Raw genomic sequence first — 24,163 nt, forward strand, 5'->3', positions numbered from 1 at the left:
CTCCCTCCTCACAATAAGCTGCGACCGTTCTCCCTCGCTCCCTCCTCACAATACGCTGCGACCGTTCTCCCTCGCTCCCTCCTCACAATACGCTGCGACCGTTCTCCCTACCTCCCTCACAATACGCTGCGACCGTTCTCCCTCCCTTCCTCACAATACGCTGCAACCGTTCTCCCTCCCTCACAATACGCTGCGACCGTTCTCCCTCCCTCCCTCACAATACGCTGCAACCGTTCTCCCTCCCCCATAATACGCTGCAACCGTTTACCCTCTCTATATCTCAGCTCCTAAGTAAAAGTAGGCATAATATTACGAAGGCAAGAGTTGACAAAATCAGAATGCTAATGTGAATGTGAATGCGACCTTGCGGCGAGTTAACCATGTTTAAACAATCGATAAAGAAAAAAACCGCCTCGGAAAGAAGAACTTTCTAAGTGTGTTAGACGATAGAATCTGGGGGGGGGGGAGGGGAATGTAAATTACTGAAAAATTGGCATGAATGGAGAAAAAAGGCATTGAGGGGTGGAAATGGGGATATTCAAAGGTTGTAAGACCTCGGGGTAGAAGGAGAGGGTTGCTTAGCTTGCCAAATTGGTTAAGAAAAAGGTAGATTTCGTGCTTCTTGTTTCTATTTGAAATGTTTAATTGTGGCTGGAAGATAGAAGCTTAGACTTAAGAATACGTTTTATTTTTCATCTTCTGCAAAAACTGAGGAAACGGGTTTTGGGTGAATAAGAATGAATAGCGTGTATTGGGGGATAGCAGACGACACCGCCTCCCGATCTTGACCCTGTGAATGGAGAACGGCTCCCGTTCCCATGCCTCCCGATACTATACGTCACCGTTTTCCAACTTAGTCTTGCAGATCAAACTATATACCTACGGGAGAACCAACTTGTTTGTCTTAGAAATAAGCGTAAGAGAAAGGGAATGAATTTTCCAAATTAATCAATGAATATTTAATCTAAACCAATGTAGGAAAGTGTTTTTTATAAACCATATCCGTCAGGACGTATTTGTTACATTTCTGAACGCCATTTTAAAAGGTGTCAGCATATGTTTAACAACAGAAGCCGTCCAAGTGGGTTGAAACGTGCAGACTTTGTTTAGATTTAGATTTTTTACATTTCTGACCGCCATTTTTCAAAATGGCCGCGAATGTCGAAAAACCTCAGCCATCTAAGTAAAGCTGTTTTGGGTTGGATATTAATTATCAGTCAGTCAGGACTTTTATGTAGAAATAGATTGCACAAGTATAAGTTGAAGTTTGACCAAAACTTATGACAAGCAGGGTCGTATGATACGTCATAGTAATCAACCTAAGTGGCTATTTAGCAGGCTACGGAAATGCATACTGCCATCTCTGCTTCCTGCTCGGTGATAAACTTTAGTAACTAGTTTATTATATTCATGCGAGATCTCTATGAATTCTCGCGTATCCAATAAAGGCCTTTGAGAGTAGAAACATGCTTGAAATTAGGATGATTTTCTTTGCCTGTTGGGACGAAGATTATGGGACTACACCCTCAACGCAAAGACACGATTTTCTCCGCAAAATTTGCAATCTTTTTCCCCGAGATATTATCAGCATTCGCGGCAGACGTGATGGTAATTTTTTATTTAACAATTTTTTTTTTAATTTAAGGTTTCTAAACAGGATTTTAGTTTTTATTCCCCTTTTTTACCGATAATTTTCAGAGGAAATTTTTTCATTATAGTTTTTAATTAATCTCTAATTGACCGCTCATTTTTGAAGTCAAGCCTCGGAGCGAAACGTTAATTCGATGTTTACTTAATATTTCTTTAATCTTCGTCTGCAAAATATTAATTTTAATTAAAGGTGAAAGGGGCAAAATTATTTAAAGTTTTATGTCATGAATTCGCCCCAGACGATGCAAATACGAATATGGAGTAAATTTACGTGAAAACTAGCCTTGAGACACATCGTGGGGGAAGGGAGAAAGACATCACGAATTAATATTGCTCTTCACTCCCCTCTCTTTAAATTGGATCACATTTGAGGAGTTAATTATTAAAAATAGTTTATAATTAATACATGATGGCACTGTCAAAACCTTGTGAAATCCAGTTATTAGTGATGATGGACAGTTAAACAAACATTTGTTATTAAGACTTGGAAATATTTGTCTTTACTAGGCAATTTGAAAACAATTTGAACTAGACTATTTTCAGTGTAAATTGCTTTGCCATATTTCTGACAATAATTTTAGTATAATATTGGTGCAAAGTAATCCATATCTATATAAGAAAAGGTTCTGACTTAAGTAGTAGACACGCTCTAAAAATATTTTTTCCAATCCGCCACCATCTTGAAAAATGGCGACCAAAAATGTAAAAAAAACCTATTTTATGAAATAACATCTACGCTTTTCAACCGACTTCACCAATATTTAGTTCACTATTTCCCTATATCCCATAGACGGTCTTTAAAGCTATTGGGTTTCTTTTTGCCGCCATCTTTAAAAATGCCGGCCTGAAAGTTAATGAAATAAATGTTCCGACGGGTAACACTTAACGCCTTTGCTGCTAATACCGTATTAAATTACTTTAAATTACCCAAAGAAAAAGAGGGTAATTTAATACAAATCTCTAATTACTTAATATTAAAATTATTCTATATCAGCATATTTATCTAGCTAGTATTGATTAAATAAAAATAAATTGCGAATACTTTAAAATCTCTTTAAAGTACACTTAACACTTGAAGAATCCAAATAAAATTAATAAATATCTCACGTCTAAAAATTACGAATCGGTGTGTAATCAGAGGGAAAAGAAGTTAAAGAGAAAAATAAACGTATCGTCATTTGCTATCGATTAAATCTATGGATGCTGGTAAAGAAAAACGCTTAGTTTCCTAAACACGTCTTCAGACGAGAACTCGAAAGTGTTAAAAGCCTAATTCGAAAACTCGTTACCGTTTTTTATTTTTTTCTATTATTATTGTACGATGGATAGATAGCTTCTTCTGTTCCATTATATTACGATTATTATATTCATTCTAATGAGATTCCGAGAGATTCTTCTTTCTCGGACCGACAAAGGATAACAACTTAAACCTTTTATTACTTTTCTTTTGATCAGATTGGTAATAATAAAAAAAATGTATTATTTTTTCTCTCTTCATATAGCAAAGGTTATTTCTAACCGTTAGTAATTTTCGCTTCAGTTTCTTTCCATTGACTGGTTTTTAAAGCGATTATTTTTACAGAGATTGAAGTCATTCCCTACCGACTGCGTGAAAGAGGATTTTAACCCATTATTTCATACAAACCACCCTCTGATATGTATGGGAATATTTAATTTCTAATTTTTTTTTCTTTCAATCGTGGGAAGAGAAGGCCATTTTTGGAGTGAGCGTTATAGTTCATTGTGTTTTTAAATTTTTATGACCTAACTTTTAATCTATGGGTGGGCCCGATCAATTATTATTTTATATAATTTAGAAATATGGGTTTTAATCACAGGGTTTATATTAATATGGGAAATGGGAGAAACTGCGTGGAAATATGTGGAAAATTTGTTATTGGAATTTTGTGTGAACCGTGATAGAGTTGTTGGGTGGGTTCAAATAAAAACCGGGTTTTATTGGGGTTTTTTTTTGTACTTAGCAGTTGACTGAATTGTAGGAATTGTCTTTCAAAAGTTACTGAAAATGTTTTATAAAAGATTATAATGTATAATGCTTTTCTTCGAGAGAAGTGTACATACCATAAAGCCGGGTAATTGTAACATGATTCTTCCCAACATTTGGAGCAAGGTTGCTAAACCGAAACACATTCGCGATAAATAGTGCCCTCATCATTACACTATTAGCGTTTAACTATTTGCCAAGGCGCATGCGCTTTGCAGGATTTTTGTCCCACGTCAAGACAATCAAGTTTGTGCTGGTTGATTGCTGAGGATTTAGTACCAAACAGTTATAGAATCCACCCTAGCACGGTGCCTTGCCCATCTGAAGTTTGATGAACAGGAGAGCAAGCAAAAAGGGTGACCCTGGTAAGAATCATGTTACATAACTAAAGTATTAAGAGGATACAGAGTGTCATCCTTCTTCTATTATCCCCTTCTGATATTATTAAATAATACTTCTAAAGTTAAAACAATAAATACTTTAACCTATCTTTAAAAAGATATTATTTTTCCATTTAAAATCATCACAATTGAAGATTTTAGTGATAATGTTTTTTTATTAATCTGTAAAACTAAAAAAAAACTATTTACTAGTTTAAAAGTGTTTAAATAATTCAATTATATTAAATAAATTTTGAATTTGAAATATAATTTAAAATATCTTGAACTTAAAATCAGAATATATTGCCCTTATCTTATTTGGAACTTAATCTAAATGGGCATATATAATATAATCCCATAATCTCTAACCAATAGTTACCGCATAATCACGTTCAATTTAACCTAATTCTTGATAAATAAAAAAGGAACTTTCCGGTCCGCGCATGCATCGCCCAGATGCAAATCCTAAAAATTTCAAACTGATCCCGATTGTAATGTAAAAATTTCATTCGAAGTGAATTATCCAAGGCGCGCTAGTTTCCCCACTTAGTATTTTAATCCCTCAATACGGTTTCAAACTGAGGGGTCAAACACTTGGAACTTAAATACTAGTTGGGAAACCAAAATAAACCTCTCCGAGTCGAAATTAAGAGGTTTTTCTTAAATAGATAATTAAATAAATATAATTGATATTAATTATTTTTATCGTCAGTAATTTACCTAAATATTAGTTATGTCGTTTTAAGAAACGTTATTCCTAAAATCATTTTAAACATAGCTATTGTTGCCGTTTGAATTCAAGCAATTTTTGGAAATTAAGGGTATATAGCGCGACTAATTCACAATAAGTGATAAGAAAACCCGCAATTGCGTGAACCTTTGGTGGAAGCCCTGCCATTGGAAGTCTGGAAGTTTTTCGTAACTCTAGCCGATCGCCGCGTACATCCTAACCCTAAGAACTATAATAGAACTGCGATCGTGTTCCGGATTTGGTTTATACGTTTGCTCCGATTTGCCAACTGCGAACGCGGTGACAGACACACAGACACGTCCAGTGTAATACCTCTCCGCGAAAAACATTCAACCGAAAATTTTCATAGAAAATTAAAACTTAGAACTTATAAAAATGTTTCACCATGTCTGAAAATACGCGAATGATACTTAAATGGCTAGTATCCAAGCCCTCTAAATTAAACGTTTGACACCGTCGACAACTCTCAGCTCGGTTTCTGGAGCTCCGTAACATCGGTTGTCTGTTATAGGCGTTTTATTGAGTTATTATGGAAATGAATCCATCGTCCCTCTCTCTGTCCTATGAATAAATAAATTCGACGGCCCTTGGCTCCCCCTACAGGAGATTAGCCCAAGAAGTTTGCGTTCCTCCACACCGAGCCTGAACCAATAATACTCTAGAGCGGGGAAAGGAAACTAGAAAGGTCTCCTTGACTTTAATATTTGTCCCCAGTGACGTAGTCTATGCATTTGGAATATATGTCTCTTAAGACCTTTCAAGTCTAATCTTCTCTTTCCGATCCAATGGCAATGTCGGGTGCATACGTTTGACCCCACTAGGTTGACCTCCGTCTTGCAGCCACTATTGCGATAATTTAAAGGAGCTTAAGTAGCTAGCCAAAAAAGAGGTCGAAACGCTCAATTTAAAATTCGGATTCAAGACTTTAGTTTGATAAAAACAAGCTGCAACTCCCTTTTTTTAATTTTTGGAATTCTTAGTGTTGTGTTATGTTTTAATCTTAAATTTAAAATTTAAAATTTAAAAAGACTAAAATATTTTTATACAAACCAGTTTATTTCCGTTAGCCTTTAGCGATATTTCTAGGAAATTTGAAATGTTTTTCGCGTTAATGATCTCGAAACAAACAAATTTAAATTTTATTACGACATATCTCGTCACGTAATTATCTTTAAGGCGTTTTTAATTTCATTAATTTTTATTTGAAATCTTATTCGTTTTGCCATTTCTCACGACCTCAAAAATCATCAGTGTAAATGTTTCCTTTACCGAGAAAATAATTTTCGAAGTTCAGAACTTGGCAAAACTACTTTTAAATTGAAATTTCTTAGATTAGAAAGACGATTTGATGTTGAAGGAGTGTCTCTTTTTAATCTGATGTTGTTTATTTCTAAACAGGTAAAATTTTGGAGAGTATGTCCCCAGTTCCGTCAAACATGCCCGGTTTAATCCCATTCTCCGCGCTGGCTTCTTTTGGCATCGGAAGTGGTGAATGCTCAACAAGTACAACGGGACCATCGGGGCAATTACCTACTTCAGGGGGACTAAACCAGGACGAAGAGGATCCTTCAAACGCCGCTCAAAGTTCATCGGCTCAAACTTCCACCATTACCAGTAACAATATCCCAAGCACGTCCGACATGTCCCAGTCTCAAGTACACGTACCACCGTCACGACCTCAAAGATCTTCGTCGGATGTCCGCAAAAGTCAAACGCGGATGTCCGAGGACCAAGTCAGGTCACCCCCAACCGGTGGGGGTTCATCGTCTGATCAGGAAATGAAGGGGTCATCTTCCAGTCATCACCATCATCAACAACACTATCACAGACATCATCAGTCGGTCAAGAATCAGGAAGGTGAATTAAGGAAACCATTTCGATTCGATTCGGCCAGAAATGCCGCGGCTATGGCCGAAGAACTTAGCAAACTATCTTCTTCCATTCCTCATCACAACAATGTGTCTGGACATCCCGGGGTAACTACCATTTAGATAATTATAATTTAAGATTAGTTTTTAACGTATCATAATTAATCGTTTTGACATTTATTATCAGGTTTTGTTACCACCCAACATGGCGAATACCCTTTTGAGTTGCATGGCTGCCCTGGGGTCATCGAAAGGTTCAACTTCAACTACTAGTTCGTCCCCTCTCGACAGCATTTCCGGCTGCCCTAGTCCTTCAACTTTGGCCCAACAGAGTGGCGCACCTACCAGCACTACGCCAATTCACCTACCTGTCGATGCTTTAACTGGTAAGTAATTGAAATTCTGTCAATTAGTTTTGCGCATTCAATTATGAAGTGTTAACCATAAAGTATAGCATAAGTTCATAAGCTTTGTTTCATGAGTTTGTCACTGGTTACTGAGAGTTTGTCATGACGTGACGTAGGTGAAACGTCATAGATTCGCGTGATGCACTGTCGAATGAGAAAAACCATCGATCAGCACCGTATTCAGTTCTAGAGCAATCCGCGAATGATCTTTCCGCTCTATCGCAGATTTTATGAACTAAAAGAGCAAATCGCGAGCTATCTTAGAGCGGATAAATGGAATTCGCCATTATCTAAGTATATAAAGATTTTGAGGGTTTTAAAGATATAAATTAAATATATTTTAACACCGAGCGTGCTCTATGATATGGTACATCACTTTTAGTATAAGTATACAACGAAAGGATCAAGATTCAAAGTTAAAACTTTTATTAAATTTATTCCGTGCACGTGGTATGGTATTTATGGATAAAATCTGTACTTAGTAGTACTACGTCGTAGGGTTTTCCTTTTCCGGGGAAAAATTCCAGTCTGTCTTGTGGTGGTTAATGATTCGGCAACGCAACTAGCTGTTGAGTTTACTACGGTTTTAGTCTCCCCGAAACGTTATCTCTAGCTAGGTCAGCTTGTATGTTGTGCCTCTGAAATGGAATCGGACCTTCTAGTAATTAATTCGCGCTAGAATTAGCGAAGAGAGAGGGGAAATTTACGGGAAAGCTGCTTCATTTACACAAATTAAAAAGTCCCCAACCACAGTTTCAACTCAGATTTCAACGTGTTTTTGAAATCTAAATTAGAATTATTGAAATTCTATCGTTTAGCGAGTGGTTATTGCTCCCCAATTGACTGAGAAACGTGTACGAAAACTTGTTGCGTCGGAGATATTTCTAGTAATTGGATCGAGAAAAAATACCAATGGTTTTCAATTTTAATTTCAAGTTCTTGTGAAATTTAAGGCTAGGAGACGGCAACTTGAACCCCATTGAACCTAAACCTAAAGCTATCCTAACCTTACTATAATCAAGAAGTGATATCTAGTTTATTAGGGAGAAGGTGTAAATTACCACATTTTGAGCTTTATCTCCAGGCCAAACGTATAGTAGGTCCGGAGTTAATCCCCGCCTCTAAATTACAATCAGCCTCTCATTGGTTCTTGAAAACTCACGTCAGCGCGACGTGAATGACGAAAATTACGTATTTTCCGACTGAGGAGAGGCGAAATAGCCCGGCCTCCTTTTACATCCCCCTTGTATTTTGAAAGGGGGATTGGGACTATGGCGCGCGAATACTTAGGCATCTTATAGCTTCTTCCTAATAAATTAGATATCACTTCTTGCTATAACCTTACCTAAAAACAATAGCATAAATACAATCGAGGAGGTTCAGATTGCGTTCTTATACTCCAATAAGGCTAACTAAATTTAAGCGCGGTAAGTTTTTAAAGTTAATATAAAAAAGCGTGATCTTTCTTATATACCAGCATTCAATAACCATGCGAAATTAGGTTCTAACAATTGTTAAAGCTCGTGAAATTAATTTCAAAAATTCTGAATTGCGTTTCTGAACCGTAAAGTAACGTGGGACTCTCCCTTTAATTTTATTAAACGCGTTTTATTCTAATAGTTTTAAATTCCAGGGGCAATACTCCCTAAAACGTCATTGCATGTCAAAATATTAGAATATTTGAAAATTCGATTTATTACATTGGTATTTTCTTGGCGAACGAAATGAAAAAGAAATTCTCTTAATGCCAAAACTAGATTTTTATAAAAATTGTACTCCATCAATCAGAAGTTGATCCTAGATATGGGGATGAGGTAAACGGGGGGGGGAGGGTTTAGACGTCTTTATTTAAAACCAAGGAGTTTGTGTAGTTTTCCACCAACCCCTTCATTCGACCCTCATAGATTTTTAAAAGGGGTTTTTTTTTCTGGGGGGCCCATAAAGAAATCTATCTCAACAAGTGAAGCTATCGAGAGAAAAATGATTGCTCATATAGGGGAGAAATTTTATTTATTTTTTTTTTATTTTTGGCGGGAAAAAAATATTTCTCGGGGCTTTTTACCCCCGCGCAATCTTAATCCGTTGATACCATCTGGAAATAAAAAGGAGTCATGTGGGGTGTTGGGGGAGGGATGAAATCGCTTTTCAAGGACAGGGTGAAATCATACTTTTAGTTTCACCACTAATTCAGTCATGGATGGCTATTGGCTAAAGAGATAGAGAGATTTGAATATGGTAACCGGTGGATAAAATACAAAGCATTGGTCAGCAACCGGTGGATAAAATAGAAAACATTGGTCAGTAACCGCTGGATAAAATACAAAAAAATTTTTACTAATCCGTAGATTAAAAGATTGTACAGTAACTGTTGGCTCAATTGCAGAAAATGGCCCAGTAACTGTTGACTAAATTGCGGAAAATAGTCCAGTGAGCAGCAGATAGAATACAGAAATAGTTCAATAGCCTGTAGATAAATAGAAAAATAGCCTGTGGACAAATTGACAAATAGTACAATAATCTGAGGATAAAATAAAAAAAATAATTCAGAGCCCGGTCTATAAAATACAAAAATTGTTCAGAGCCCGGTCTATAAAATACAAAAATAGTTCAGAGCCCGGTCTATAAAATACAAAAATAGTTCAGAGCCCGGTCTATAAAATACAAAAATAGTTCAGAGCCCGGTCTATAAAATACAAAAATAGTTCAGAGCCCGGTCTATAAAATACAAAAATAGTTCAGAGCCCGGTCTATAAAATACAAAAATAGTTCACAGCCCGGTCTATAAAATACAAAAATAGTTCACAGCCCGGTCTATAAAATACAAAAATAGTACAGTACCCGGTCTAGCACAAAATACATGAAGAATAACCCAGTAACCAATGAACAAAATTTACGAAGAAATATTATGGCAGCCGGTGTTTTTCGGAGTCCCTGCTACTATGCTACTTGCTATTCCCCCAATTATCCATTAGCTTTACGGAAGAGATTTTGGGAGCGAACGAAACCGCTCAAGGACTATAAGCATAGTTAATTTTGAAAATACTTACGAAGTACCAAATTGATGGTTAAATAATCTCGTTAAGGAGCTATATGTTAGTCCATCTTGTTGAAGTAATTGCCCCTCCCATTTTAACTTTTATGGTCTAGTGATGGGGGCCGAATTTACTTGGGGGGGGGCAGTAGTTTGTGGTTGGTTCAAGAAGCCGAAGTCTGCAGCTGAGAAAACATTTCATTTTTTGGGTCTTTTGATGGATCGGTGCCGTCCATTAAAAAAAAAAGAAAAATGAAATAAAAATTTTCAAAAAGGTTTTTTATATTTTTTCCGTCGGTTAAGAAAAAGGTCATCAACAATGGCCCCCGCGCCAAGCTTTTCTCTCAGAAATGTAAAGACGCTTCTTTTATAACGAAAATGACGGATAAAAAATTATCCTATCGAGAGAAAAAGGAGCTTCTATACACATGCATCATGTAAAACGTCACAGTTTATTCACTTCTACCGCGAATATTCATTAACTAAGAGAGACTGGGCCTAGTCAATGAACTAAGTATGCTAGAGACTAATTATGATACTTCATACTACTAGTAAAGGCACCGTGTGTTGACCGTCAGTCTGTGGGAACATTTTATTGCTTTTAGGGCCGCCATTTTTAAAGATGACGTGAAATCAAAGGGATATGGAGAAACAGTGTGTTAAATATTAGGGAAATCGGTTGAAACGCGCGAAGTATAAGGTTAATCAGCTCCTGAACCAAACTCTCTGACAGAGAGAGAGATACATTTTGCCCTTCGTGAGTTCTACTCAGGGTATGGACCGTTTCGACGGCACGGAGGGGACCTCAGCTTTCCATCTCGATTTTTCGCGCCTGCGCTGTAGTCATTGCTTCGTGAGACAGCAAAGTTTCAAGCCCCTTTCTACACACACCCCTGGTGAATCTGACCTACTCGAAATAGACCTTTTCGATGTAAAAAAAGGGGTAGGAAACCCTCAGCACCGGGACATACAAGGGGTTGATACATTGTCGTCTCTGCGCACTTTCTCGATACAAAATTACTACAGCGCAGGCGCCAAAAAGGGAGATGGAAGGCGGAGTTTTAACCCCTTGTCTTTCCCTGTTAACGATATCCGTCACCCCGTTTAGTGGTTACAAACTCCCGAGGTTGATTCACTCTTGCAAAAACAAATAGTTTATAGAACCCTAAAACGTGCAATTGACAATTCAGTATTCGTGGGACGAATGTATAAATTCTTTTCTCAAAATGTTACGAAGGTTTATATAACGTTAAGAAATCAAAAATTGAAGAATTTCTATATCTTTGGCGTTTTTGATTTTTCTAATAGGGACGCTTCATCTTAAACGTTTTTCGGATCATTTTTAAAGATTGTATAATAACATTTTATTTTCCGTCAATTTTTTTTTTCATATAGTTGTTCTGTTATGTGTCTATAGCTAGATACATTCGATCTAGGCATAATTCTAATAAATATTGTATGTGGATTGTTTGATAAGGCTTAATGCCATAGATATGGCGCTTAACAATACATCATTCTTTAGAAGTTAAGAGTTTAAACTCAATGTTGATTTTTTTCTCTTCTAAATTATTTATTTCAGCCATTACTGGAAAGAATCCATCTTCGAAAGGCGGAGATCAAAAACCGGTCATCGATTATGGTCGATACGTCAAAAGGTAATCAACGTTTAAAAAATGTAATTAACTTTTAAGACAAACATTGTAGAACTTCAAATTTTTTGAAGTCTAATTTCTTAGCTGAAAGTTTATGCGGTTTCGGCTTTGATATATTGGTATTAAGGCTTAGAAGTTAGAACTGGATGTTATTTCTTAAGTTATACATATTTTATCTTCGTTTTTACTTTCATGTAAATTGTTAACGGAAATAAGTTAAATTTGAAGTCATAAAGAAACAATTAACATTATTCAGAACCCGCGTAAATTATCTTAAATGTCAGGAAATAAATTTCTGAATGAGAGGTCAGGGAAATCAGTGAACTAAATTGTTGACTCATAAGTCAGGGAAATTGACTTCAGTAAGTTGCCCTAAAAGGGTTGTTCCAACTAAAACAACCAGTCCGGTAGTTATTACTCCTAAAAATCACCCCATCAGTTATTAGGTGGCCTTGATCTCTAAATATCAAGGAAATATATGAAGAAAAAAAACCCTGGAAATGTCAGGGAAATCGGTTTTCTAAAAGTAGTTTGAACCCTGCTATGCTAATTAAAAGTAAATTTAGATTCAGTTCAGAAACCAGTGTCATGCAGATCGAAGCCCCATAAACTATTTTAAGAGTAACAATTCATATTTTAAAATTTGAGAAACAATAATCATAGCCTACTATAGCTTTAGAGTTTATTTTAGTCAGTTTAGTGACTGAAACCAACACAGAAATATTACATAATAATAATCACGAATATGAATTCTTATTATGTATCAGGTTTTACATTCGATTTGGAAGTTCTCACGAATGCGGCAGCGCTTATTGTCGGGATTTAAACTACCGGGAACACTTCCATTGCGTCGACTGTCAAACGCGGGTCTTCGTCAAAAAGGAGGAGATGATCAGACACTTCAAATGGCACAAGAAACGAGACGAGTCGTTGCAACACGGTTTCCTTCGATACAGTCCCATGGACGATTGCTCCGATAAGTTCCCTAATTGCCAACATAATCGGAAACAAACTCATTACCATTGTTGCAAAATGGTGTGTATTTAGAATAACTCTCGTTAATACAGTTTCGTTGTTAACGAAACTAATTGAGTGATGCTGTTTATTTACAGGATACTTGCGATAAAGTGTATATCAGCACTTCTGATGTCCAAATGCACGCTAATTACCACCGGAAAGACTCTGCCATTATTCAAGAAGGATTTCAAAGGTTTAGGGCAACTGAAAATTGCGGTAAAACCGATTGCGCGTTCTACGGCCAAAGGACAACGCATTTTCACTGCCGAAGAGCTCCGTGTTGCTACACTTTCAAAAATAAAGCTGATATGGGTAAGCTTTAATAAGATCTTCGCTTTTTATCAGTTGTTCTCTATTCCGATTGGAGTCTTACTGATACATCGCGATCTTCAAATGATAATTCCAATCGACCTACACATCGCGATCCTCAAACGATTGTCCAAATCGACCTACACATCGCGATCCTCAAACGATTGTCCAAATCGACCAACGTATCGCGATCTTCAAACGATAATCCATGTCGACTAATCGCGATCTGAAAACGATAAACCCATCGAGATCTCCAAATGCCAATCGTAATCGACCAGTAGATCACGATCTTCAAACGATATACCAAATCGAACTTGCTCAAATATGGCTTTCACCGGTGTTTGTCGCATGGTAATATCGACTGAAGATCGTGAAGTATTAAAAAAAAAATTTTGCCCCGAACTTCCGATCGACTGACAACTCGCGATCTTCAAACAATATTGCAAAATGGGTCATGTTATTGTGATTCATTCGAATCCGCCACATTCGTTCGTTTTAGGAATTTCTGATGATTCTAACAAATTACCCTATTTTTACTTTTATTTTTAGAAAAACACAAAACTTACCATATAAAAGACGAACAGCTCAACAAAGACGGTTTCAAGAAATTCATGAAACACGAAATTTGCACGTTTGAAAATTGCCGCTTTTCGAGAGTCTGCAATCACATTCACTGCATAAGAGAAGGTAAGACGACTTTTCAATTACTTTTTCGTACTAGTTCAATTAATTAAGCGTGTCATAATTAAAAGAATAATTAGTCAAATATATATTTAAACCTTTCATATTAAATTCCAATCAATTGAAAGCTAAATCTCGTGTTTTATTAGATTCCCTCACAAATAAAATGAAACGGGAAAACTTGATTCTCGTAAAAGCGTTTCATCATTTTTATTTTCAATTCTTTATTATTTTTTATTTTGAGCGAAAAAAGGCGCCTTTTAAATAATAATCTTGACAGATAACCACTTTTTTCTCTCGGTGGCTATTGTACGCCATATCTTGCTGCCAATGGATAGAATAAAAATCGTTTTTCGAGAATTTTGAAGCGTATTTATAACTTCACCGAGCTTCTTACAAACCTAGAAGCGAAAAAAATAATAAAAAAAGTAGATTTCAGTTTCACCTCTTTTAATTCTTTCAAGGGAAACTAATAAAATTAAGATGCGATGCTGCAGTTTTCAGTTGAAGTTGTTTTATAAGCGCAGTACAGACTGTCTGTTTCTCCGTTAGTAACGCTCTGACAGAGATTAGCTTCAACCGCAGGATTATTAACGTTTATGAGATATATTTGGCTAGTGATTGAGCGTCGTAGGTGAAATGGTGAAATATAATAGATTCTCGTAAAGCGACGTCATGTGAGATGTTTCAAAGGCTTAATATTGAATTGGACTGCAAAACCACCTGTAGTCAATGCTCGCGTTGTTCTCCAAGTAGCTCTCAGATAGGCTTTAGTAATATTGCAAGGTATAGGAAGTTATGGAACATATCTTTTAAACTTTTGGTTTATAGTAAATTTCAATGTTAACGAAGTTACCATTAGCGTGTGCAGCGTTAGAACCTGGGTCCTGCCGTGCAGTCACGTGGTGCTTATCCTCTGCGCCATTTAATTATTAATAGTGTGGGAATTACTCCTCTTCATAAACAAAGATATATTGAGATACGGACCATCTTGTTTTTCGTATCTTTTTCTGGTCTTTTGAAATAGTCGAAACAATAATGAGATAGAGCGGAAAAATGGCCCAAAATGTATGTGGCCTTTGAAATAAAGAGAGAAGAAAGGGGGAAACATCAGAGAAAAAAAAACGAATCGTAATCCATCAAGTTGGCAAAAAAATATATATCTGAGGCTCAAATAGATTACCTCTATAAGACTGAGCGCGGGTAGGGCTACAGCCACGCCACTTCCAAAGCGAGCCAAACCACTTGTCTGAAAACCCAGAACAATAATTGTTCCCATTTTTCTTTTGGCATTCTATGGCAATAGGTTTTTTTTTTACTGGTTTTGTCTCAACTTTATTCTTAAAACCAATTTTTGAAAGGAGACTCGTTAGCCTACGCAAGCGCTTAAGTTTTGCGCTGTGTAAATTATTGTGAAATGATATGATTTGTTATAATAACTTTGACATTTTACTTTCACGTAGGTTGTTCGTACGTCCTTCACTCTAGTGGTCAGTTGTATTCTCATAAGCGGAAGCACGAACGTCGTGATAACGAGATGGCCTACCGGAAGTTCAAATTAGCCCAGAGTATGATTAAGACCTTGGCCGAAACCGGAAGCATCAATAATTTTTTTCCAGAACAGGTAAGAATTGAAATTGACTATTTTATCTAAACCAAACTTAAGGTTGAATCTCGTCTTAGCGTCATTTTCGACAACGCTAAATTCAAATTAACATTAAAGTAGTACTTATTCTTTACACATAAATTTGTAGAATGATTAATTATGTACGAATCCGGTTTTCTTATTTTTGGACTTCTAATCTTCATACATGTTTCAATATTACCGCAGTAAAACATATCAAGGGCCTACCAATCTTATAACGTTTTTATTTTAACACCTTTTTACAATATTTTTAAATAAATAAACCAACCCAGACGTAATCCAAGCAGTAAATAGTTTTTTCCTCATAAATCCTTTAACCTCGTATACCTTGAACTCTGTGCTCCTCCAAGGACATTTGCATATTAATACTTATCACTTTTACGCTAAGTTGAAACTGAGCGCTTATTATTTTTTATATCGAGTCGTGGAATGCGCATGTCTGCATCGAAATTAATTATTCCATTGCTAGAAAATACCAGGTGTTGTTCTTGCGCTATTACACTTTGAACTACTTTACAGTACCAGCTTAGGCACACTTGTACCTTTTAAACTACACTTCTGATAGATAAAAGCTCATTAACGTTCTTAGATTGGAGTCTATTGAGATTGTCTAAACAAGTTGGGTATGCTGATAGTCTTACTCCACATGTGTGACATTTTCCTTTTTTTAGGGGCCTGTGCCTCCCTAACAAAATGTTTTAGACCTCATGTTCTTTAACCTTTTTCACTCATATTTGTATGGCATTTCCCAGTATAATTAGAATAAATTATTTATGAGATCTTAGGCCTAACTACTTTAAAAGATATCACAGATATTAGTGGCCGACGAAGCGCATTACCCATGCACTAACGATTAATCAACTTTTTAGTCGGTCGGACTTTTCGAATATCACCTCGCTACTTTCTTAATGATATTTAGAATGTTGAAACAAAGAAGTTTGCTAAATTAAGCGGAAAATTAAATCGGACAGGTCTCAAGGTTTGATGAAAATTAAACCACCTCCTCCAATGATAAAACGATAAAATTGATAGCAAAAACCAAAGAAACCTTACGCCTCCCTTAGCCTAATATGTGTGGGAAGAATTTTGATCCCCGCAAACTTTTGTCTCCGAAATATTATCCCTGATAAAGACTCGGGTAGGGAGAGAATGGTGCCATGATCAAGCAACTCTATACCTAAGACTGGGTCTATGCCTCTATATGAAGAAAATCGAGTTAGGGTTAACTGTGGCCCGTTGGCGTTGGGTAAAACTTGTCAAATATTCTCGAAAGAAGCATTAATTACTCATTCTTTGAATACACTCCTCATTTATCATCTAATTACCCCCTAGAATAACCCACCGTCTTTTTTCTCCGGATTTGGGAGGCATAGGGCAGTTGCGTCAATGAAGGGGGGGATAGGGTTGAAAAGATACGGTGGTCCTGGTCCATCTATGGACAATGGAGAGACTGAGAGAGATGAGACGTCCAGGGATAATTAAGGATGGTGAAATGATATATTTGCATCCCGTTGCTATGGTAACGGAGATATCTCCATATGTCCGTGCCTGTATAGGTCCCCCACGAATGACAATTATTTTTCGCGGATAGGGGCAAAAATTTGGACAGTCTTGTCTTGTCTCGACGGAAAATTTCTGGGGATGCTTAATTGGTTTTTCTATCCAATTAAAATCATTTTCACGCAAACCCTGGGTAGGAGGAACGCCTTCCTTTTTAATCAGAGCAATTAATTACTGTTATATTTCGACGTTAATGTTTATTAGAGGGTGGAGGACAGTAATGCGAGTGTTTAATAAAGAAATGCGCCATGTTGCAACTCTATCAGATTACGAGAAAAATTACCTGAAAATTGGACTAAACTGATAACGACCTTTTTAAGCGTTTAAGAGTACTTGTGGCCGCATTTAATTGCAGTCTCACGTTTAAATTAACGTTTGCAATTTTAAATATCTTCTCTATGTTATTTATTTGCGGGAAATAATAGTGAGTAGGGTAAAGTGGGATGGAAAGTTGATGACATCATTAGATGTTACATTTTTTTTTTTGTTAATGGTATAATTATAATCGACCATTTCGATGTAACTAAGATGGGAAAACATACATACCTCTTTGCATGTCTCGATATTGAGGGTTACCTACACCCTTTTTTACGCCGAAAAGGTCTATTCATCCGTGCTTGTTTTATACATCGTCTTCTCTATGTCGTTTTTCTTTTGGGTGCTCTGATCTGCTCTCTTTGCTTCCGGAGCAGCCCGAAGAAAAACGCCATTGGTTAAAAGACAGCTAAATAAATGACAAAGTCATAAACTCTAAGATTAATATCTGTTGTTATACTTTTTGTTTTTCATTGTCCGAACAATCTCTTAATTACTATCATTGTTTAACCGTTATTGTCTCGCTTCTTTTTCGCTTTCTCAGGGTATGGGTGGAGATTCTAACTCATCACCGGGTGCCAGTAGTCATGGTTTAAGTTTGAGTGGCACCCCATTCGCGGATAAAGAGGAAACGTTCGCGGTTGTTGACGGAGCGACGGGGAAACCGATCTTACCCATCGATAGCAGTGGAAATCCTTCAGGACCATCGTCTTCCGGTCCGCTAAACTTTGGAAAATTCTCCGACATGTTAGCGGGCGTCAAAAGCAATATGCCCTTTAACCTCGGGTCACTAGCCGGGGTCATTGGTCAAGTCGAAGACTGTTCTTCAATGAGGCTCGGTGCTGGCTCACCCGACCAAAACAAGCGCAATAATTCCGAACATTGGAAAAAATATTTGACTAAGTAAGATACTGTCTTGCATGTCTTCATTAGCGCGAAACTTATGATTTATGTTGGTCGAAAATTAATTTGAAACTTCTTCATTGACAAATAAAAAGGTTCGAAGCGAGCGAGATATGCAGATCCACTTGCGAGTATCAGTACAAAGAGCATTACCACTGCGTAACGGACAATTGCGACTTAGTTTTTAGGTCGAAAGACTTAACTGGTGTCCAAGAACACGCCAAGTACGTTTTAATTTTTTTGGCCGATTTCGACTTTGTTAGCCGCGGAATTTAGCTAAAATTTTATTATAATTAATTTGAACAGGAATCATGAAACTCAGGAACAAATAACCGAAGCATTTTACACTACATCTGATCCATCGAAAGACAGCAAATGCGTCGGAATTTGTCTCTACCGAGAAAAACATTTTCATTGTGCTTGGGTAGGTGACTTACATTGTTATATCGTAATCCTTAATGCATTTTGACATTTGAAGCAATTCGTCAATAACGCTTAACATTGTTCTATTGAAAAATAGGAAGGATGTCGTGAAACGATTAGCAGTTTGGACAAACCGTTTCGTCGATTGGATCATTACAAAGTACACGAGTATTCGCATAAGGTCTCTGGAACGCGTGAATCACATTGTCAATTGCCATTCATTCCCATGGATGGCATTTTCAAACGCAAAAGAGGGAGGCCGCCGAAGAACAGAGTTTTAGATGTAAGTGTCACATAAATTTAACATACTTAGACAAGATTTTGTCATATTTTCGCTGTTCAACGACGAGTTCATGCAGGAAATAAGAAATCATTGTGCCTATTCGTTTTAGGGATTCTTCGTTTAATATATGTAACCGAACTCGCACTTTACTTAATTTTGTTTCACAATTTTTTTCACAAACTAGTTTCCAGTCGCTACACCACCCCCTCAACTTTCTCAAGGCATCTACTCAAGTTTCAAATTGCCCAAGACCGGTTTAGGTCCACAAGGTAGCTTACCGCCGGGATATTTTTCGTTCGGACCTCAGAGTATGGCCAGTATGAATCCGCTCATGTTTCCGAAAGGGTCCAACAATCATTTGGCCCTCATGGGAGGTGCTTTCAATCATTCGATGGGACTTTTTGGACCAGTTATGCCCGGAGTCGAGCTGCCCGATGGATTGTCCCCAGAAGCTGCTGCCACGCTTATGATGAACTCTCATTTCTCAATTAAACCAGAGGTAAAATTTATTTTTAATTTGGTTCATTTAATATTATGTCATTAACTTATGGGAAAGATTTAATTGTAGGTTTGAATACTTTGTATCATTGTAGGTTCAAGAAGGATTTTACGTTTTTCCCGAAAAAATGCCGTGCCCGGACCCTTTATGTATCTTCATAAGCCAACACCATTTCCATTGCACTCAACCACGTTGCTTCTACGTCACCGATCGCAGTGACATTCTGCTATTACATTCGAAAGACTTTCATGATAATATCGACATCATGGAAGGTTTCGTGTTTTTCGATCGTAGCGTGGATTGCCGCCTTCCCGGTTGCCATAGCAACAAAGTCAACCGTCATTTCCATTGCACGCGACAGAACTGTAATTACTCTTTCGTCAGATACTCCACTATGTCCATGCACGAGCAGAAACATCGTGACGCGGTCGCGTCCTTAACGGGAAGCAGCCCGTCAACTTCATGCTCAACTCCCGCTAAAAAGAAGTCCAGAACATCGACAAGCGAGGATGAACGCGCGTTAAGTCCTCCAACTAATCAGAATGCGTCATCAAGTACGGCGGTAGCTTCCACGAGCACTGTTACTTGTACGAATAGTTCAGATTCATCAAAGACCACAGTTGTCAAAGCCGCGGGAACATTTTACCCATTGTCCGCTTTCGGTTCATCAACCCCTTCCAAGCACCAACAACAAAATCACAGTAATGCTCACCAACTGTCTCAACCTCACCAACAACAGTCCAAGGAAGGTTCACCTCAACGTAACAGCAGCCCACCGACTCACCAACCTGGACGTTTTCAACTACATAATCATCAGATCCACCAGCATTTCCATCAACAATACGAAGGAACATCAATGACTTCGCCCACTCACGCGACTGGGTCAATGGGCGGAAGTGACGGAGAGGAAATGGACAAGGATATGTCCGGTACCGGAAGGAATTCTTCGCCGGTAGCTAGTCCCAGTTCTTCGGTAAACACCGACAACGAGCAGATGTCCGTTAATCAGTTGATGAAAGGAAGTACCAGTGAAAGCGCTTGCAAGAATGCGTGTCCAGGAAACGAGAAACACGTGCAGTATGGACCGGTACAAAGTTGTGGGAGGCCATTCTGCAAGCTCAAAAAGAAGGAACACTTTCATTGCAATATTTGTAATCAGGTAAGAACTTTAACTTATAAGATTAAGGTGACCAAAGTTACAGTTTCATAGCCCGAGTCGAATTTATTTACTATTTTGAAGAGTGGTAGGATATACATTGGGGGAAAGGAGGAGGATATGCCTATCTATTTATGGTTAGCGCCTTTTATGCCTAAATAAGTTAAAATAATTTCAGGCTTTCTCTAGCTTTGATCGATTGAAACCGCACGTGGTCAAACATTCGGACGCTCTGAGTCCCGTTGCAATTTACGCCTCGGTCTTCAGTCCCGACGATCATCGCCATTCCGACCAATCATCGCCCTTGGCCAAAGACGACCACCCCACCAATCGCGACACAGACACCGAAGACGGCGATGACGCACGCAGCCCTAGTCCAATGAGAGACGAAGAAACACCAATGGAAATCAAACGAGAGCGAATCGATGATGAAGACGACGCGTACCAATTCAACCGAAATCCTCCGAGTTTAATGAACAGTATGAACAATCCTTTTTTCGGTGGAGATTTTCCACCTACTACCGAGCAGCAACAACGTAACATGATGGCTATGGCCGCCGCAGTTAGCAGTGGTCAAAGTATTCCGTGGATGCCCTTAGTTTCCCAATGCCACTCAATGCCTCAACTGAACAACGTCTCCACTTCAGCGGCTATCGCTATGGACCACGCGGACGCTATGACGTACGAATACGGCCCCGATGGCGTATATCGCGGACTTCCAGCGTCCCTTTCCGACTTGGAAGCTGCCAAACGTTTAAAAATACCTAATATGCGCGTTCTGAAAGACGAACCGGTTCCGACCGGGTACACGCGATACCGTTTCAACGAGGATTGTAATTACATTCATTGCGGTTACCGTGAACACCAAACGCACTTTCATTGTATGCGCAAAGATTGCGGATACAGTTTCTGCGATAAGACGCGTTTCGTTCAACACACGGCACGCCACGAAAGACTGGACACGCTAATGGGAGGCGATTTCCAACAATTTAGGGCTAACGTCAACTGCGGGCGGAACGATTGCGCGTACGCCAATGGCGCCACCGCTTTAGCTAACAAGGCGTCGCATTTTCATTGTTTGAAATGTGAATTCGTTTGTACCGATACCAATAAAGTCGTTGCTCATAGGCGACAACACGCTAAAATGGACAGCATAAACGCCGCGGGTTTCGAAAAGTATACTCCCTCGCAAAATTGCAACGTTGAGAATTGCAATCATAACCAAAGACAAACCCATTATCATTGCTTAAAATGTCAGTATGCCGTGTTGGGACTATCACAAATGTCTTCGCATAAGTATAGGCATATGGACTAAGTTGATTTAAATTCATAAATTAACCCGAATTAAAGATTAGAACTTAAAGAGTGAGTAGAATGTCCAGTCCCAATCCCCTATTATCATTCCATCTTTTTGGAAATGTTTTGGTCAATTGGATATTTCCTTTAACTATTTCCGGTGAATATGTAACCACGCCAGGCTTTATGTTAAGCCTATTTATTAGTCCGGTATATTAATTTTTAATCCTTTTAGTGTTAATTTACGTAATACGGAAACTTTAAACCTTTCCCTTTAATTTAAAATTTTAAAAAATCGCTCAAACCGCGAAAAAAAGTGTTTTATAGTAAATATAATTTAATCGAAATTTAAACTCGAATGAATATAGTGCAAAAGAGGTATTAGTGCGCCGAGTAGTGATTAGTCTGTAATAAAGCGCGGTTAATTTGTGCCGTGTAAGAATACGGTAGTCATGTTTGACGTGAACTCTTGATCATAATTATAATAATAAAATTTAATAATTCAATAAATAGCGTGTGCTTTAAGCACCTAAAATAAACTATTCAGGCATTGAAAAAAAAAAAGAAAATTACGTCATATTTTCCTTCCTAATTTGATTGGATTGTTTTCAACAAAGTGTGTTAAAACATGAAACCCGTCATATCAAGTATCATATGTTCTTCTACGAGGTTCACGAGTTTTTATTTCATAGCGTAAGACCAAAACCGATTTATGGGATAAGAACGTCGGATCATAGCTTTAGCCTCTAGTACCATCCTCGCATACTTTATTGAGAAACTTCGTCTGCTTATATTTTGACTCCACCCACAAATTCGATCTCTAGAAGTAGCTATATACAGAATTTGTGGGTGGAGTCAAAATATAAGCAGACGAAGTTTCTCAATAAAGTATGCGAGGATGGCCAGTGAATTCGCTAACTCCGACGTTCTTATCCCATAAATCCGTTTTTGGTAAGATTGATTGTAAGTTGGCAAGTCAGTTTGAAACTAAAAATTTCCAGGTTTTTCTTTCAAGGAAATCGTTTATTTAAAAGTAAAATTTGCGTGCCTTAAAAAGAAAAACGTAATTAAAGAAAAAGAAACCAGTTAATTAAAAAGGTAAATTTAATTATTAAACGTAGCTTCGTTTATTAAATACCAAATCAGTAAGTAATTTGGAAAATAACGAATTAATATAAGAAATAATATGCAACAATGAATAAATAAATAAAGAAAAAAGGTCAATCGGTCAAATCATATTAAATTATAAAACATCCATATTACTCTTCGGATTTCTTTAAATATTATTTACTAAGTCATTCATTCATGTCACCGTTACGTATTTACAATATTTTGGTTAAAACTACTCATCTTAAATAATAAGATTACAATTATAAGAAGTCGTAATAAATTGTAATTAAGGCAATTAAGCAAAAGCATTGGAAAATACCCGGTAATTTAGTACTAGATTTAAGTAAAAACTTTCGTTTTATTTTCGAGTTTTTAAATTTTATTTTATTGGTTATAATGATTGATTGAATATGTTTCGGTGATGATAATTAATTCTGTATAATTAATATTGTTATTAATTAATTAATTAGCGCGTTAATAGGGTCCATAGTACAAAGGTACAAAGTGCCTAGTTCACCCTAAGGGTTTAAATATAGCATTCCTGTGATCCGTGTCCATTTTATTAGCTGTTTTTTCGTCGTCGTATTCGTGTTAAATAATTAAGATTTCTCGTCTATGTAAGAATAATGGTCAATTTTTTAGCGTTACAGAACGAATAATAATAAAACAAAATACCCCGTGAATTGCGACTCGTTTATATTGTCTTTTTAACGACATAACTTTTTGTAGCTCTATAAAATTGACGTCGAAACTCGAAAGTCCACAGTTTCTGTGTTATACGTCTCAAGTACTCTGCCCGGAATCCGAGCTCTTTGCCGCTATGTTGTAAGGGAAGTTTCGTGTAACGCTATAACTCCGCACTCCGGTCGCCCAAAAATCCCGTTATCGGCGTGAATGTGCATGTGCGCACTTTTCTCGCGCATCGTGCTGAGGATAGGCGGCACTACCGGTTTCCTGCGCAGTTCAACTTCAAACTAACGCCGAATATAAGTCATGTGACCTGCTACATTTCGTGAAGAGAGATTCCTATACTGACCAAACTTCCCTATCTCCATCTTCCTTATTGTAATCAACTAACCAAGTAAGTATTCTTGTGTAAAATGTTAATCCAAGGCAATCCAGCTCCTATTTTATAATTTTAGTTATTCCGAGAGATTAAATTAGTAAGGGAGGGTTAATTGGTTGTTAATCCGAACTCGCAATGTTAATGCTTATGGAGCTT

General features: G+C 37.4%; 1 protein-coding gene across 4 annotated transcripts in view; it reads left to right on the forward strand.

Moving 5' to 3' along the window:
* The window catches only part of LOC149710188 (uncharacterized), a 321,109-nt gene extending 297,485 nt beyond the window's left edge, over nucleotides 1-23,624 (forward strand). For 3 of the 4 annotated variants that reach the window (XM_089859953.1, XM_089859959.1, XM_089859964.1), the window contains 14 exons: nucleotides 6,185-6,762; nucleotides 6,842-7,040; nucleotides 11,672-11,747; nucleotides 12,512-12,779; nucleotides 12,857-13,073; nucleotides 13,620-13,757; nucleotides 15,215-15,375; nucleotides 17,816-18,174; nucleotides 18,270-18,398; nucleotides 18,481-18,598; nucleotides 18,695-18,880; nucleotides 19,065-19,379; nucleotides 19,474-20,538; nucleotides 20,714-23,624. In XM_089859953.1, coding sequence (XP_089716079.1) covers nucleotides 6,185-6,762; nucleotides 6,842-7,040; nucleotides 11,672-11,747; nucleotides 12,512-12,779; nucleotides 12,857-13,073; nucleotides 13,620-13,757; nucleotides 15,215-15,375; nucleotides 17,816-18,174; nucleotides 18,270-18,398; nucleotides 18,481-18,598; nucleotides 18,695-18,880; nucleotides 19,065-19,379; nucleotides 19,474-20,538; nucleotides 20,714-21,850 — 4,946 coding nt within the window. In that variant the 3' untranslated portion in view covers nucleotides 21,851-23,624. The remainder of the gene's footprint in view (nucleotides 1-6,184; nucleotides 6,763-6,841; nucleotides 7,041-11,671; nucleotides 11,748-12,511; nucleotides 12,780-12,856; nucleotides 13,074-13,619; nucleotides 13,758-15,214; nucleotides 15,376-17,815; nucleotides 18,175-18,269; nucleotides 18,399-18,480; nucleotides 18,599-18,694; nucleotides 18,881-19,064; nucleotides 19,380-19,473; nucleotides 20,539-20,713) is intronic. The other variant, XM_089859972.1, reaches the window with a different exon arrangement.
* The last annotated feature ends 539 nt before the right edge of the window (nucleotides 23,625-24,163 follow it).

The sequence above is a fragment of the Phalangium opilio genome, unplaced genomic scaffold (genome assembly GCF_054372755.1).
Source record: "Phalangium opilio isolate 3A_F unplaced genomic scaffold, DU_Popi_V2 ptg000011l_1, whole genome shotgun sequence".
NCBI classification, from domain to species: domain Eukaryota; kingdom Metazoa; phylum Arthropoda; class Arachnida; order Opiliones; family Phalangiidae; genus Phalangium; species Phalangium opilio.